The following is an 18,286-nucleotide window of genomic DNA, read 5'->3' as shown; positions in this document are numbered from 1 at the left end:
AATGAGGAGAGAGAGGGATTTTGAGAGGTTCATTCATTCCAAACATTCCCAAGACTGCCTTGTTAGATGCCTGTTAAAAGGGTACAGTTCAGTGAGGTGAGTTCCCCCCAAAATTTGCACAGTCACATAGCTTGCACTGACAATGTGCTGAGGATGGCAATGTCCTTATAAGGTGGACATAGTCCCATAGAACAGAGTGGGCAAAGCCAGGTGCTGGTATCATGGTTCATCAACAGTCCCACATATGGTGAGATGGTGAAACAGACCCAGGGTCCATACAGGATACAAGGCCAGAGTCAAGGCTAGGGAGAAGCATTTACTGAAGAAGTAAAAGTGTCTTTTGGTAGGGAGGAAGATGGTGGAGCTGTCCAGAAAACTAAACAGGGAACATGACACCTCTAGCACTAACCCAGCACCAACTTTTGTGTTAGTAAAAATATCCAGTGGGGATGTATTTAGTTATACTAACGTCTTTCCACACTAAAAGTAGAGCTACTGCGAGCATTTTGTATGCAGAGTGACTAATTGGAATAAGCTGTGCAATTTTCAGCTTAAACCAGCTCCTTTGTGTTCAACATCCGCCCAACATCTAATGACACAGTTTATGTTTTCATTGAGGATTCAGCATCCGGGTGAAAAAAGGAAAGCTTTATGAGTCTTCACTCTAAGTCAATTACAATTTAAATGTAGGTCGAATGCCAGGGAACAGAACGGGACCTGCAGCAATTCAGATCTCAAATGTTCATGTACTCTAGAGACAGAAGAATCATTTACACACTTACTCCATCTTCCAGAGCTAGGGGCATTCGGAAAGGCAGGCTTGTTCTCTGCTGCATATCTAATAGTGTTTTGGCTAACTAGTCTTTAAAGTTGCTGGGGAACGCCTCTTTTACCTTTGCCCTTGAAAGGCTATTTCACAGCTGAATACATCCCATTCTTGATCTGCCCTTGTTAGTCCTAGCTATGACCTCCATGGAGAAGTACACAACTTCTTTAAATACTTTGAAAGTCTGATAGTTATTTGCAGGGTGCTTTTTGCACCTAGATGAAATCCAGCAAACCCCTAGCCTGGAATACATCAGGACCAGGTTCTGTGAAGTTGCACTGATAGAAACCACCTCTCAAACACTACATCTTACACTGCTTTATCATTTAACCAAGATTCACAGATCTCCCTCTTTTAAATGTTAGCATATTTGCCTTTGAAGTTCACTACAATTCTACTTGTATTGACCAGTGTCACTGAAGAACAGACAGAGGGAAGCCATTGAAGAAAGAAGGGCCAGGATGCAATCACTCGCATGACAAAGTTCCTGGAGAAGCCTGGTAAGCCGCACAGCTATAGCTTACTTAGTTTCGTTACTTCTCCACACTAGCATGGATACATGTATGCACACACGTATGGACGTCATCCACTACCAAAAGTATCACTTCTAGTCCAAAGGTCTTTCTTTTTTCTCCCTCTGCTGCTCATTAAAGCTCATCTCTCCCACCTACAATGGTGAAGAGTCAGCAGGCTGCCCAGGTAGCATTAGCTAATGGGAAGTGACAGCCCGCCACCGTTTTCCGAAGGCTTATGTTTTTCATACCTGCCTGTCTTCCAGCTTGACTAATTCTATGGAAGACTTTTATCACGGGGAGATTGACTTCAGGCAGGAGACATTTTGTGTCACTGTGAACAAGTGAAATGAAGACATGATGGGGATGGCGAGAACTCACAGGCAGCAAAAGGGAAGGAGAAGAAAAATGATGTATGACAAGAATACTTGCTTTACCATGGCAGTCAACCCAGTGATTAGTCCTCTAATGAACAAATTCACTGAAGAACATCAACTAGGGCATACTTTGAGACCCTGCAAGAAGCACTTTTAATTCGTGATAAACTAAAATACCAGTGAAGTTATGAGAAGCATTTCCCCACTGATTTACAACCCTCTGGACCCAGTTAAAGTGCTCCTTCCTCCCTCTGCTTACTAGTGCCTCATGAAGTTCATAGGTTGCCTCACAATGAGTTCTGGGGACACAGTCTGGAATATCTCTGTAGTTGTGTTTTGGCACAGTACTTTTTATTACAGAGATGTGGAAGTAAAAAACAGGTAAAATGTTCACAGCATGGATACCTGTTCATACATACAGAAAGTAAACAGTGCTGTTACTGTATTTCCCTGCTGCCGTGCTGTGCCTCACAGGAGCTTTAGTCTGGGGGACTCACTATTCTCTTTATTTCCCAAGCTCAACATCTCTCTTGCTGAACTACGTTTCTCAAGATCCACTCAGCCTGCTCTCCAGCTGAATGGCAGATCCACCCAAGAATCACAGTGTCTTCCCATTCAAGGCTTCTGAGGCTACCAAGAAAAGAAACTGCTATTCATCAAAAAAACCCTACAATCTTTCTCTCCCTGCATGGTGTCAAGTGTGCCCCAGTTATGCCTTTCAAACAAATCAGGTCACTCTGCTGTTAGTTCTACAGTACTGGGTTGGAAAGCTCCTGAGAAGGCATGACTGCACATCTCCTAAGAGTTTTCCATCAGTGGTCTGAGCTTCCACTTCTGGAACAGGACAATGGCTGAGTGTATCAGACCCAGACGGAACATAAGCTACAAAAAAACCCGAGGATTAGCACCCATGACCACTTCCTTTTTCATGTCAGGCACTATGGGTTCATTTTGCCCCTGAGTCCCCTTTACATCCTAAAGAAGTCTTCATGCACATAAAACTTATGCATAGCCAAGCCACTGCCCCTTATGGGTAGCTCCAGATCAGAAAGTTCAGTGAGAATGGATACAAGGCTTTTATTTCCCCTGACTTCTCTGTGGACAGGTGGACACTACTGCCACTTTCCTTCCACTTGAATGTGCCTGCACTGTGTTTAAGCCTTATATTCTGAGATCCTTCTCTACATCAATTATTCTGCTTTGGCCTATCTGCTGGATACACTACATTCCCAAGGAGATGCAATGCCTCTCAGACAGGCTCTGGCAGATATGTATAAGACATTTACCCTTACAGAGCCTTTCCCTCAAGTTTGGTGGCAAAGTCAGCAGTCTCACTTTGCCCTCATTAGACGCTGCTGTGCAGTAGAAACCATCTGAGTTTGCAGCCTTTCATCAAGAAACAATGTATATCGTGCATCAAAAGGTGGGATTTCCTTCCTTAAAGAGGGCTATCACTCAGAATGGGCTGTAATGATCTTTGAAGAGGCCCAGTGCCCTGTAGCAGCGATGAATAAGGAATAACCAAGTGGTTGGGTAGAGCTGCAAAGCTGCAATTCAAATTCAGGTGATGCTGAGGCCTATCTCAGGGACAGCGGTCTGAGCTTATATTGAGATGGGGAAATTAGGGCTAGAGTAGGAGAGAAATTGTCTTCTTTTTTATATTAACCAACATGGTTTGCTCCTCCCTGCAATCATCCAACACGCCCTAATTGCTTCAGTATGGCCCTGCAAAACAGAAACTGAGAGTGACTCGGTATGAGGGACGTACAAAGACACAGATCTAAGATATACACAGAAGCAGTCGTCCAATAACCATGACCAGCTGTCGCAGGCAGCAAAATCCTCCTGGCAGTTGGCAATGGCAAATCTTCAAATACCCGCTGGTCACTGCTACCCCATTAATTGTGGGCACTCTGCCCAGTCCACATTCCTGAACAGCTTTTTGCTTTCTCTTCCCCCTCTCCCTTACCCACAGACTTCTAACACAGTTAATAAAAAATTTATCAGGGCAATGAAATAAACAGCAATTTGATTTGATCTGGGAGCCAAAGAGTTTCTGCTGTTCAGGTGCAGACTCTGGAGTTTCTGCAAGGGCTGGCAGAAACATGCCCACAAAACCCACAGGATTAGAAAAATGAAGATGTAGAAGGTTTTGTTTTTTTTTTTTTGCCTTGGTTTTGCAGGGGTTTTATTTCTGTTTTAGTTTCTGTTAGGTGCTTTTTTAAGGGAGTGGAAAGGGCTGGCAGAGAGACCAGCCAGCAGTGCACTCTTGAGCACCAGGAAATAGGGTGATACTGTGAAATCCGTAGGGAGTAATGCACTTTGCCACACCAGAGACAGAAATAAGCATGGCAGCTCTCAGCACGGATACACAACAGTCACTGCAGCTCCTGGGATCTAGAGATGCAAGTGATTAAGAGTTTCTTTTTCAAATCTTATATAGTTTTCCCTTTGGGAAGAAGAAAGGAGAGATGAGGAAGCACTTGGGTCTAATCCTAGTGATGTCTCAAAGGAGTTCAAGGACTGGAGAGACAGGGGCAGCATGAAATCCAGGAGAAAAATGGAGAAGCCTGGAACAGGTTGGGATAGAACAGCATTTCTCATCCAGTGAAAAATTAAGCCTGTGCTTCGGGGCTTTGCTGGGTTGGTGGCTCTGGGAAAAGGGTCTTTTAAGGGTAGTCCCTTACCCTTTGGTTCAGTGGCAAACTGGCAAAAGTATCCAGAGAAGGAGATGGCAACTTTCCCTTAGGAGGGCTTGCACAAACTCATGTCAGGCTTAAAGCTGGAGGGCAATGCAGCTGCCCATTGTGACAAGTAAGTATGTCAGGGATTATAACCAAAAGCGTTATCCAGAGTAGAACAGATTATAGACTAGAAGAAAGGGTATTGTTAGACTATTTGAAGTCACACAGCCCAGATTATGGCAAAAGGAAAAGTCAAGGTTGGTCAGTGCTGTTGAGGAGACAGTACTGGATTGTGGGTAATGCTGGAGTCTTTAGAACTAGTCTCTTTGAGTTTCATCTTTCCTGCATAGACATGCCAGGTAGATTCATATATAACCAAATTTTAGACGTTGAAAAGTTTGCCGAGTAAATCTGTGTAAATCTCCCTGTAATCCAAACAGAGAAACAGGGACTTCGGAGGATGATCCATCACATTATCTCAAGGCAGACAGCAGAAAGACTAAGATGCCAACTTCTCCCAACAGACTACAAATGAGGGCCAGCTGACTAGCTCAGATTTGTGCTACTAACACTTAGATGTCTAAGATTAAGTGTGATGAATCTCACCTGTAGGATACCACTTCTGTTTGCATGACTAAGTGTCCATACAGGGAAGAGATGCGACACCTTAAGAGAGTTACACTTAAGAGACTAAGTGACAGAGATGTATGTATCCGGACTTGTATTTTAGTCCTGCCTCTGATAGGACACCTGTGCAATTTATCTAGCAGAACCACAGGCACACACTGGATTTGTTAAAATGAGGCAAACCTTTTATGACCTTGGATGGCTTTGTCTATACTGTCAATGTGGTTTGTTCTCTTTTGCTCCAGAGAGCAAACCACAGCTTCCTAGTTTTGCACACTCCATGCACACAAACATGAGGTTACTCCCAGGCTCTTTCCTGGAATGAACTAGTGCATCCCGTCTCAGAGGAGCAGCAGACACAACTGACACTGACAGCCTGCTCCAGACACAGAGACAATGCCAAGTTCATCTTCTTCAACCTGCGAAAGTCCTCCAACACCAACTCCACAGGCTTTTAAACTCCTCCATGTATTCTCATGCCATGTAACACGCACTCTTGGCATCAGCTTATAAGAACACCAGTTTGCCAAAGTGTGTCCCAGCCTTCACACTATTTCAGGCACTTTTAACCAGAAAACATAAGAAATCATTCAGCCAAAAGAGAAGCATCTCTCTGAGTCACATGGGAACCACAGGGAGCATGGAGAAGACCAGGCTCCCTACCAATGCCCAATGCAGTGTGGACATTATTTGTCTGTTTCAAAAGACAGTACCACAGCATCATAGAATCGACTAGCTTGGAAAAGAACCTTATAACAAAGTCCAACCATTACCCCAAGACAACATGAAAATGAGCCAGTCTATGCCATCTGAGCTTTCTCTGATACTATCCACCGAGGAGGTATAGGCATAACCAACCTCAATTGCAAAGATGGTTCACAAGATTTGCACAGCTGTTAAGTATTCTTCTGGAACACAGGCATGCCATGAACTACTTGAAACATTCACACTAGGCTAATGAGGGGTGGTCTTTCTATGAACTTTTGTTCTTAACCTCTTTCCAGCAGGTCACCAAGTGGATTAACCTCTCAGGTAAAATTGTGACTTGGGAGCTCTATGCATTCGTAATCCCAAAATCATTGTTGGATCTGTATAGTCAAGGTCATAATGCTTCTACCTTGCAAAGTCTGTTCTGTGGTTATTTGGTGAGATTTATCCCGCTTCATTTCAAAGCTTTTTTTTTTCGCATTCAGAACAGGAACATACCCACAAGTCACGTTTCCATCAGTCTAACAAGGGGACAATCAGTTTGAAGAGACTCTCCAGACTACAGCTGCTGATGCAGCACCTGCGTGAGGGCCATGCAGAATTCAGGTTTAGGATCTTGCTTCTTGGCTTCTCTTCCTCTGAAAGGCTCTTTGTGTGTTTTACTTTGTCTGTCTGCACTTAACACACTAACGGACATACTCGCTGCATATCAAAGCTGAGAGCTGAACCTCCCAGTTAACAAAACAAGAGTAGATGTCCTACTCACCCACTAACTCAGAATTCAATTTACAGTCTTCTAGTCCTTAAATACACCTTCTTCTGATGTCAATGCATCCAGCAGCCAGGTCGTGACTGCCCTGACAAGCAGAGCTCAACCTCCCTTATGCCCAAGTCAACCATGGCCAGATGCCCCAGGGCCACCACATCAGCTGTACCCTGTGTATAGCTGAGTATCCATAGGCCAGGATGCTGTGAAAACAAACTCACTGGTCTTGCAGCCTGAGTAGCTCATAAGCTGAAGACACCCAAAGGTGAGATGCCATTAAGTTAAAATCACTGCAGCTTCAGAGTCCCTTCCTCACACATCCAAAGGGAGTTCCTCCTTACCTTATTAAAGGCAAATGGCTTTTCTTATACTGCTGACAGAGAAGACTCAGAAAGGAATAAAGAAGATAATAGGCTGCCAGAGGCCCAATTTATGCACCCCAAAATTAATGAGTCATTCCAATTAAATTATTTGCCCTAAATTAAAACTTATCACCAAAATCCAATTCTCATTTCATTAAAGAGGACCTCCTTAGTTATCAGTTTTTTTTTCTTCCACAGATTTCTTTTCTTTTAGAGGTAACCTTCATGGAATGGGAAACAAAAATGCAGTTGCATTTGTTTGAGGAGCCCAAATGTCTTCTTTTTTAAGACCTGCTCCTCATTCCTATATGTGTCCACATAATAAATTAAGATGTTAGGCCAGGCAGAGCCTTGGGCAACATGGTCTAGTGTAAGGCATCCCTACCCATGGCAGGGGGTTGGAGCTTGATGATCTTAAGGTCCTTTCCAACCCCAACCATTCTATGATTTTATGTTCCCAGAAGATTCTCTGGAAGACCAGGGAAGTACAAGAGCATGCCATCAAGTAGAGGATGTAAGAGGAATCTGACACATGAAGAAGGAGGGAACTGTAAAAGTAGTATTGCCCAAGCCTCACCAGTCTTTTGATATCAGAACCGAGAAAGCTTGCAACTCATTTCTGGGGAGCTTCAAAGGGCTTTCAGCAAAAGACAGGCAAACAAAAGATGGCACTCCCAATGTGTCTGAAAAACAAACCAACCTTTTCATTGTACTCTCAGACCTTCACACTCCACTCTTACTTCTCACACAGGGCTTGGTTCCTCCTACCACAGGTCTGCCTGCTGATACCCTGTGCTGCCGATGAGAGCAGCCATGTACTCTCACTCCCTTAGCCAGCCTTTGTCTCTTTCCAGGAACAACCTTCCTCCTCTTTGCTGTTGAAGATTAACACTTTTAAACCTAATATTTGTTTTTTTTTAAAGGCATTTTCAAAAGCTGCAGTTGGGTTTTGAGCAAGTGCTCCTTGTCTGAATACTCTGTAAATGGAAGCCATATGTCGAAGTATCTGCTTCTTTTTGTCTATTTTGTTGTGTGCGCATTTGGCAAGTTATTTTTTTCCCCTTAACTATCACATTTCAGGCTTTATTAAACCAAGCTGCTATTCTGTTATTTTGGAGGGATTTCTTTTTTCTCTTTCCCAAGCAACCAACTACTGACATTTCAGCATCTCTACAGCAAATGTGATATTAAGTCATTATTTTTTCCGACTGTTTCTTCACTTTCTGGCGAGAAAGGAGCTGCTACTGGGATAGCAATTCCAGTGTTTCTAAAGATAAAAAGAAGAGCTGGAGCTCTGAAAAAGCCATCAAAATCCACACCCTGAAAACCTATTACTTAATGCAATTTATCATTTGTTGTTTTTTTGTGGAAAGCAGCTGGAGGTTCAGTCTATAAGGCATATCATGCATATACACCAGAAAGGCAGACTATGGATCCATTCAGGAGTGATGAGGGCCAGCAACTGGATAGAGACAAATCGTAGGGACACACGGTTACCGCAGGGGTCAATATGCACCATGCAGACACAGGATGCACAGCACAGAGCCCATGCATACCTGCCTTTCTCCAGTCTTCAAATCCTCAACTCACTTGTAAAAAGACAAGTCTCATTTTAGAAATACTATCTCCTCTTTCCATTTCCTGACATGCCAGTTTCTTTCTTTCTGTAATTAATTGCTGTAAAATAGCAAAATGGAAAGCTCTTAAAGTAGGAAATAAATTTGCTTCTTTCTACAAGTCTTGATGTTGTTTTTGAGCTGCTGGCTCAATTTAGATTTATTTTAAAATCTGTTTCTAGCCAATTCCAATTTCAGTTGAAATCTTGGCTCCAATGAAGCAAAATTCCCTTTAATTTCAGTGGAATCAAGATTCTGATCCAGGTTCTCATCCATTAACACACAGCTACGATGAGTGTAGACAGTAACACAGCAGCCAAAAACACAGAACATGAGCTGATGGACCCCAGGAATCTGGAATTTCATCCCATATGGAGTTTTGAGCATGGCAGATTAGCAGTATCGACTCCACTGGCACCAGTGAAATAAGAAAAAACAGACAAAAGGAACATGCTGTTCCATGGATGCTGGAATTAGCAAGGCTTGGTTTACTGCAGCTACGTGTCCCAGGTCCTGGGGCCTCATACCTTAGAAAACCTTGTAAGCTCTTCACCAGTTTTAGTCAAGGCGACACCCGCTAGCTGACATGCATGTGGCTCCAAACCAACCTGCAACCATACAGCCTTTTATACATCCCATTGGAAAGGGGTGCACAAAGAGACTGGGCTTCACTAGTGAGAGCATGAGGGACAGGAGCTCTTACTGGGGCAAGGTCATGGAAGGTATGAGGGGTGCTGGAGTGAACTGAGCAAAGCAGTGCCAAGCAGAAGGGCAGCCAAACATCATAACCATACACATAAACCCATACACACTTTGTTTCCTTAGGAAGCTAAGCTACTCCCAGTATCTCTTAAGGTCTGGGTATAATAAAAGCTCAAGCGAGTGAACTAAACCCGGCTAACCTCAGCCTGGCAGTATTTCCTTCTAATGAAAAGGAGAAAATAAAATGGACAGTAAAGATAGGGAAAAGGTTGATCTGAGACAGAGAAATGTGGAGCATGATTAACCTCAGCTTTCATCCGTACTGCGAAGAAAAAGACAAGCTGATCCTAAAGTTTCTAGTGGAGACCAGCTATAAATCTTTTCTCATTATTTTGGGTTAGAAATCCAAAGCTTCAGATAAGAGTTAAAAAAAAAAAAAACAACCACATTTTTTCTCATTTTCAAGGTACTCAGCAGCTAAAGGCCTGCTATGGACAATGAGTAAGATCATTATTCCTGTATATCCTAGTGCTTTTCTGCAAAGTGATCTCAAGAGGTGGTAGCAAAAAAATTGTTCCTCATTTACAAGACACTGGACATATCTGAAAGGGGCCTACAAGGGTGATGGAGAGGGACTTTTCATCAGGGACTGTAACAATAGGACAAGGAGTGATGGGTTCAAACTAAACCAAGGGAAGTTCAGGTTAGACACAAGGAAGAAGTTCTTTACTGTGAGGGTGGTGAGGCACTGGAATGGGTTCCCCAAGGAAGTTGTGAATGCTCCATCCCTGGCAGTGTTCAAGGCCAGGTGGGAGAGAGCCTTGGGTGACATGGTCTAGTGTGAGGTGTTCCTGCCCATGGCAGGGCGTTTGGAACTGGGTGATCTTAAGGTCCTTTCCACACAAAACCTTTCTATGCTTCTAAAGAGAGAGCAAGCAACGAGAACCAATGACTTAAGTTGTCCAAGGGGCTATACCCTGTTGTAGGCAAATTGGGTCAAATCTCAAGGCTTGAAACAGGTCAAGGCAATTCTGTTGTGCTACCATGGCCACTGCTTTTTCAACAGTGGGAGCAGGAACGCACTTGGCTTTATAACAAATGGCTGTTTGCACTCTCTCAAGGGTCAGCAGACTGGTGGTGGGACTAGGTTCTTGCTGTGTTTGGAGCTGAGAGGAGTATATTGTCCCCACTCCACTGTCTTACAGTCCAAGCTAAGACCTGGGACAGTCAACTGAGACAATCACAGTGAGAAATAACAAGGCAAACCCTTTTGCAGCACTGGCCTGAATCTGGATCACACAAAATCAGCTGATGCCACTCTAAAGAGACACTCGAGCTAAGCTGATTTATACCACTATGGAGTTGGGTTATCAAATCAGGATCCTTCCTCCTAGCCATAGAAAAGCATTCTGTGTATTTTATGTGCTACTTCTTTCTCCAAAATGAGTAAGCGTTTTTTGAAGTATTCTGTTTTTGTCTCCTGCCTTGCACCTGCAATGCAAGCACCAAAATATTTCCAGAAAAACCTCCTGATTTATGCACTAAGTGCTGAGATCCAACCTATATAACAGAGCCAAACCCTATGCTGCATAGTAATATCCCAGCCATGCCTGAAGATAGGAAAACAGGAGAGGCATGAGGACACTACGGGGAGGCCATAAAAATACTAGATGGGGAGTGTCAGGAAGTTCCTTGGAAACACCAGGTGCAGTTTCCTGCAATTTATGACTTTGGGCAAAACAAACTAGTTCAGAAAACCTAGAAAGACTGTCACCAATACTACTGTGTGCTGGAAATCCTGGAATTATTTTGCTAATCGGAAACCACAGTCCATGGTAACAGCAGAAGGGGGGTAGGAAGATCTACCATGCTTCAGTTCCCTAGGATGATTCCCTGCTCTCTCAGCTTGTTTTCTCCATCAAACTGATCTGCTGTCACTTCCTTCTGAGCATGCTGGTCCTGTTTCTCCTGGTCCCCATAGTAATCTTAATTTATCTCCTTCTTCCAATCTTTTCTTCTCCCTCACTGCTCCCAGTAAAATGATCTCTTTTCTTCCTCCAAGCAAATTCATACTCCCATGTTATCTCATTATTCTTCGCAACAGCATGGCAAGTTCAGTGTCATTTTCCCACTGGGGCTATGTCCTGAAAAAGACAAAGAGGTCTGTGCTCGGTCTTACCTACTGCAGACTCCATGGAAATCAAAGCACTACAGAGTTAGCACTCAGAAAGATTCCTTCAAGTTCTGGGCTCTGTGCCGACAAAGCAGGGAAGCAAACAGCATCTAACTCCCACATCCTTATTATCTGGCTCAGCAAAGGAAAAACAGCTTCAGCTCTCTTCAAACCGCTCTGCTTGCAGTGCTGGCTGAAGAGGTGGAAGGCCAGGAATGCTAGGGGAAGAAGGACTCACACCACAGCTCTGCTGAGCTCATAATCAGCACATCTCTGGTATCCCAGCAACCTGCTACAAGCACTAACAGCCCCCAACCCTGTATTCTGGTAGGGAATAAACTCCAGTGGAGATTACAGAAAGGGGTCTGGAAAGACTAAAAGGATGCATAGCACCATATGCACTGCTCACCTTGGCCTTCCCATTACAGCCAATGGAGGGACACTGACATTGTGTCTGATGAGCTCTGAATTACTGCTTCAGCCTGAGCTGGGCTGTGTGTTAGAACAGCCTGCTTCTCCTCACTAACGACAAAGGGTGACCCACTCCAGTGGTAACACCTACATTTGGTTGGATGAACCCCACTCTGGCTGATTGGCTCGGGTCCCAGGCTGGTGCCCAGCAGAAGTTACCCCCACCTGATATGTGACTTCATGCTCCTATAAAACACGCTCATGTTCCCTGCTGCAGTTCTGCTCAGAAAGCCTTTTCGCAGTCATAATCTTTCCCCATCTCTGTCTTCAGCAATGAGGCCAAAGAGCTGAGCGGATGGTGGTAAATCCCTTCCTTCCCCAGCCCTAGACCCAGCTCTTATAAGAGGCTCACTGGCAGAGCAGTGCTTACACAGGGGAAGCCAGGCTGGCTTCAGCTGCCTTCCTGGGTAAAAAAATTCTCTCTGCAGTGCTTTACCAGTCACAAGCTCAAAGTCCTTTAATTTCAGGGGATGGGTCTGAGAGGGGGCACAGCTAATCTACCACATAGAGTTACTAATAAATCTTCTATGGTTAAATCCCAGCAACAACAAATACATCTTTATACCACTTCGAAACAATGCATGGTCAGTCTGAACCTTTGCAAGCAAGGAGCTCTACAAAGACAATTCATACCGGAGAAAGGCTACACCCTGTGGTTCTTTTCATACACGAATACCTATCAGTTTGAAAGAAAACTGTAGGATTTGGCCTTTAGCTGCTATACATTTGACTTGGAGTTTGTGATTAGGGCTGGGCAGTAAGCAAGAATTCCTCTTTGTGAAAATTTGCTGCTGACGGCCCCAAATTTGATTTCATTTTGCCAAAATCACAAAGCCCTTTTGATTTTTGTTTCTTGTCATGAAATAAACATTAAAGCAAGGGAGAGCCCACATCTTTGAACAGCCAATAACTGGTAATCACAAGAAATGTTAGCGAGCCTGCAGGATTCCCAGGGTCTGAGCACAAACGCAAACCTGAGCTCTTCATACCTCAGCTGAATGCTCTATCATTTAGATAGGCAGTGGCAATGCTGTACCTTTTACTCTTCCCGATTTTGACTAGAAAAATCACCTCAGACCTATAAAACCTTCCCTATTAAATTTTAATCAAAGCCAAAACCAGTGAAATGCTTTAGTTTCACTGAAAAGTTCCCAACCATTTCCATTCACAATGCTGCCTTGCTGTAAAGGCTCTGGCCTGCAAATACAGCAACCATCTGCTTGCTCCTAGTTGAAAGAGTTATTCCTTTAGCCTGACTTGGACAGGCCTAAGACTTTATTGCAGAAACCTTTTAAACCCAATGCCTGCTAAAATCACTGTGCTTTTTGTGGCTGTGACCCTGATGAGATAAATAAGGGGGTTGGAACTAAATGATCTTAAGGTCCTTTTCAACCCCAAGCATTCTGTGATTCTATGACTATAGGGATTTCTCCACTGATATTTAATACCTGAGAAGGGCTTGAAGATATAGCTCTAAAAGAATAACCCAAGGTAATGCTGGGAAAGGGGCAGCCACCACATCCTCATTATAACTGATCCTCCCGGAACAAGTCACTCAACATACTGGAATGAGCAATTAAACATCTCATTTATAAGGATAATAATACAGTAAAAGAAAAAATTAGCAATGTACTTTGGTAAGCACATATGATGTCATCCCAGCTTCATTCCCTTTTTTTTTTTTTGTAGGATATCTGACATAAAAGATAATGCAGGAGCAGTATGTATGAAGATGTGATATATTTCGACTTCAGAAGATCCAACAGTCTCTTGAATAAGCTAACAGAATATGGAGGATGTTAAACCACCATCAAGACACTTCAAACAGCTCTAATCACCAGACTGCTATCCACCAGGGACGGAGGTTTTAGTGGGTTGCTACCGCAGTCCACTTTTGTGACTTGATCTCTTCAATACCTTAACACCTTCATAATGGAACGGAAAGAAGGCACCTGACTTTTATCGATGACACCAAGCTGGGGGCACGTGCAAGTTCTTTGGAGACCAGGATCTCCAATGGTCTCCATGGAGAAACCAACCAGATGGCATCCAACTACAGTGAACACGAAGTGCTATGCTAAGGAAGATGGGGGGAAACAACTAATGCCTAAATACAGGAGCGGGGAATGAGCTACAGACTGTGCTGCAAACCAGTAAGAGAGGCTTAGAAAACAGCAGAGAGAATGAATAAGCAAAAGCAATGAGGCACTCATAAAAAAAAAGGTTAAATCTCATCTCATTCTGGGGTTAGGTAAGTGAAGTATGATACACAAAACACACCTGGTACTTTTATCTGCACAACTTAATCCTAAACTGGAACTCTTGCTTTGGTTTGGACAGTACACTTAAGGAAACATGTAGACAAACCAGACATTAATGAAATACACATGACATAAGGGTTGGAAAATATGACTTGCGAGAAGCAGTGAGACTGTTAAGATGGACTACAGAGGTCTGCAACACAGGGATTAATGGGCTTCTAGCAGATAAAAGGTAGTTTGGAGTAAAAGGAGAAATTACCACCACGTGTCTTTGAAGGACCAGAAATAATTGGCAGCAAAATCAATTTGGATCATAAAAGCTTTCCAAGTCAAAGAGAGTATAATAATGGCCATGTACTGGTTGTGCAGGCACAGGGTGTCTTCAAAGAATACATGTTAGGGGCAGCTACTGTGTAGCTGATCTTGTCTGACTGCATGGAGAATGGCCAGACTACCTCTTATGGGTCCTTCCAGCTCTTCGCTACTCTGATCAGATGCCAACAGAAATATCCAGGGTAGTAAACAGAAAGATTCACTAATAGCCATTACAAAGCAGCACAAAATGCTTTTTGAGTGAGGTGGTGACTGAAAGCTGTCTCTCCATGCATTCACCCCAGTGCAGAGAGCGTAATACAAGCATCTGGTAGCAACTGAGCTGGGCAGAGACAGATGCTTCCAATCCGATCTACCCTGCAAGCAGTGGGTCGGAAAGACAGAAGAGATGGCCATGGGATGCCTACTTCTACCAGGGGAGTTGGCTTTAACTTTAAAAAGGAGGAAAGACTTAAGAGGAAGACTTTTTTTGCCGTTGTTTCACTACCCCTCTTCTAGACCTCTGCAATATGTTTCAGCTGAGAGTAGAAATACATACTTAAGAGAGGAAAGGAGCAGACTGAGTAAGCTGTCTATGCAGAGATGGGTGCTGGCTGACAAGATAGAATTGGCTCTTCCCTTGAAAATATAGAAGGACATGGGCACACACATTAGAGAGGTGATGGCCCTCTTTCTGAGACATGCTGCTGCGGCTCTGACCAGCAGTGTTCATTGAGCAGAGCTCACCCCAGGGAAAGCTGATTTTCTGAAGGGAGGACAAGACCTGCTCCTAGAATGCAACTTCACTAGCCTGCAGTGATTGCAGGATACACCAAAGCCCATCTATTTCAGCTGGCACTGTGAACATGGAAGTGGTCTTCTCTGATTAAAAGGGCTCTGGCATCACTTTAGTACCTTCCTACCTGTTTGTTAGTCTCTTCTATAGCTATTCCATTGTTTCTAGGGGTAATAGGGGCTGGGTTTTCACACTGGCTGTACAGATAAAGGGAGTTCAACTGGGGGAGATTAAGGCCTTGCCTTTGGCACACAGTGCAGTGGAGAGCAGAAATACCTGTGACAGTGCTAACTGAGAAGAACAGGAAGCCCCCTATTGCTGCCAGGGCATGAGCAGCTACCATTGCAAGATCTTTCACTAACAAATCCAGGCATCACCAATGTGTGCAAGGCTAGCAAGGAGCCTCTGACCTTGCTTTGGTCTCCCTGGGCTTCTCTGTTCATAGAGAATCATTGACCATCATTCCAGGAATCCTCCTGCCAGATTACCAGGCACACCGGTTGACCACCCTGTTATTTAATCTTTTCAGGAGCTGCATTTTCTTTTTCTTCCTTTACTTTTACATTTGGGATGCCCAGAGCTTCACATAGCCAATGATTTTAAATGTATGAACACAAAAAGAAGTAAATAAAATACATTGAATAAATACAACTAAAAAGCTTAAACTCAATATCCAAACTCCTTTCATTTTTACTAGCGGCAGGCTATTTTTCAGGCAGACAACCTCCAAATCTGAGAATAATAATAATCAATATGAGAAAATAATAGTCAGAGAGGAAAACAGATTATTTTCTAACAGATACTATTCTGTAACAAATTAGTTTTATTAGTTCAGGTTATTTTAAAGCATGGTTTTGAAATGATGAGTATAACTCTTCCAAATGGAAAAGGATTTTGTAGTTATATTCTGCTTGGGTGTTTTTGCTTTTGTTTGTTTTTGTTTTTTTTTTACCAGATTAAATTTAATTTTGGGAAAATCAAAGCTCTGAGTTTCACCTAATTACAGGGTTACAGGACCTGGGGTTTTAAAAGGAAGCACGATATTGCAATGGGTTTGTTCTTAAATCTGTGGTGGGCGCTAGAAAAAAGATTATCCACAGGTACCTTGTTTACAGGTACCTAGAGTTTAGGTGTGCCAAAACCTGTATTTTCTCATCCTCAGAAAGGTGGCGGTCTTTCAGAGCTGGATACCCACATGTTTAGGTGAAAGCTAAGCCACAGAACTCAATTTTCCTGCTTAGGCCCATGTCTAATAGGCACAAATGGAATTAATAATACATGTGCATGGCTGTAAAATTCATTTGTACGTATGTTTTTCTTGGCAGGTAAATGGAAATGGAGTGCTGTCAGATTTTACCAGCAATAAAACACCTACAGCCAGTTAGCTATGCAGCAAGGCAGGGTACACCTCCAGGGCTGGTGACTGCATTGCATGCTCCAGCACTCAGCCAAGCCAGGAGAGCTGCTATGCACACTGCTGGGGGAGGATTTTGTGCAAGAAAACTAAGCAGGAGCTTTCTGTCTCACTAAACTCACATGTTAAGCATCACCTGTGACCATATATCCAGACTTCACCTTGAAGAGAAACACTCTGTATGCTACTTAGCCCCCAGCTTGCCAAGTGATACCAGCAAGAGTCCCTTCATGCATGCATTTATATCCAGAGAGATTCAAACTCTGTTGGGGGACGTAAAACTCTGCAGCCTTTGGGGTTACTAGACAAAGCAGAAGAAACAACAAACTCCTGCCTGAATGATAATGTAGAAGCTGAATATATCTGTAATATGTATCAAACACATTCATACACAACTGTCTATCTAAGCTGCTCTATAAATATTTTAGATAAATAGGCAGATAGACAGAATAGTGTGGAGATTAAAAGCAAAACAAACCAAAACTGAGTAAATTCACTCATTTGGTATTCTGGTCTGGACAGGATGGAACAAACGAACATCAAAATGCCCTTACCAGTATTGGTGATCTCCTTAGTGTGTTTACTCTGTTATACCATGAAAGGATACTGACTTTAGGGTTTCTCTAAGATAGGTACAGATCCCTCCACCCACTGTGTCTTGCTCTTTGCTTCTCTTCTCAGGTGTGTTGCTTACCTTGCACGATCAAGTAAACCTGGGAAGTCTTGGGGTGATGCTGTGTCTGCACTGAACACGTATAGGACCCCTCATCGTAGACATCCACTTTCTGGATCCGCAGGCTGTATTCCAGGGGGTTTCTCTTCTCCAGCTCTACTCGAGGGTCCAGAGACCACTTGTCCTCTCCAGCAAAAATGATGCCGGAACGATTTAACCAGGCCACCTTGGAGCTTCTATCTTCTACATAACACCTGCAGAGGATGAGAAAGATGAGGGGGAGATTAACAAACCTCTCCATCATCTCCATTCTGTCTTTTCCATTCACTGCTTTGCTCAGAAACTCCACAGTACACTCTTGCCTTGCCAGAGAACCACATCTCCTCACTATTGCTGCCTCACAGTCATGTATTTCACAGTGGTTTTTGGAAGGGTTTCAGAAACATTTGGTCCATGGGATCTGTAGCCTACACCTGCACCAAAAAGGACTATAAGAGGACTATAGGACTATAAGGCTATAAGAGATCCTGGTCACTACATCCCTTCTAACCCTGCCAATGGGAAAGGTCAGAAGGAGTTCTTCCCATGCTTCTCCTTCACCTTCAAGTACACAAGAGTGTTATTTCCCAGACCCCTGCCAGTCTGGTGGGCAAAGATTCAGGGCTGTGTCAGCTAAGGGCACAGCCACTCCATCCCTCAGTTTCAGCAGCACAAGCAGAAGGCGCTCTAGTGTATGTCCCCTCTCCATCCCCTTAGCATGAAACAGCTTTGTTGAAAGGAGATTCACTCCTCCAACACCACCCTCCTAACACACACACAGTCTTGTCAACGCACATCTGCCCGCTTGTGCAGGCAAGTGCAGATTTCAGGGTGCAAACGAGAGGCTTCAGGGGTGTCACTGCCATCCCTCTGACACATGCAGCATGTCCTGGCAACATCCCAGTTGAGACAGGAGAGGAGGAATGACAGCAAGGGGCAGCAGGCAGAGGAGAAGCAGCAGGACCAG

General features: G+C 43.7%; 1 protein-coding gene across 3 annotated transcripts in view; it reads right to left on the bottom strand.

Annotated features, from left to right (window-relative positions):
* The window catches only part of LSAMP (limbic system associated membrane protein), a 423,655-nt gene that overhangs the window by 137,306 nt on the left and 268,063 nt on the right, over positions 1-18,286 (bottom strand). For all 3 annotated transcript variants that reach the window (XM_057404163.1, XM_057404161.1, XM_057404162.1), the window contains one exon: positions 17,302-17,534. In XM_057404163.1, the coding sequence (XP_057260146.1) occupies positions 17,302-17,534 (233 nt within the window). The remainder of the gene's footprint in view (positions 1-17,301; positions 17,535-18,286) is intronic.

Source organism: Pezoporus wallicus, unplaced genomic scaffold, assembly GCF_028554395.1.
Source record: "Pezoporus wallicus isolate ANWC-B61680 ecotype Strahan unplaced genomic scaffold, APGP_CSIRO_Pwel_v1 contig_6598, whole genome shotgun sequence".
NCBI lineage: Eukaryota > Metazoa > Chordata > Aves > Psittaciformes > Psittacidae > Pezoporus > Pezoporus wallicus.
The sequence above is the reverse complement of the archived record's forward strand: the minus strand, read 5'-3'. Positions and strand labels throughout refer to the sequence as shown.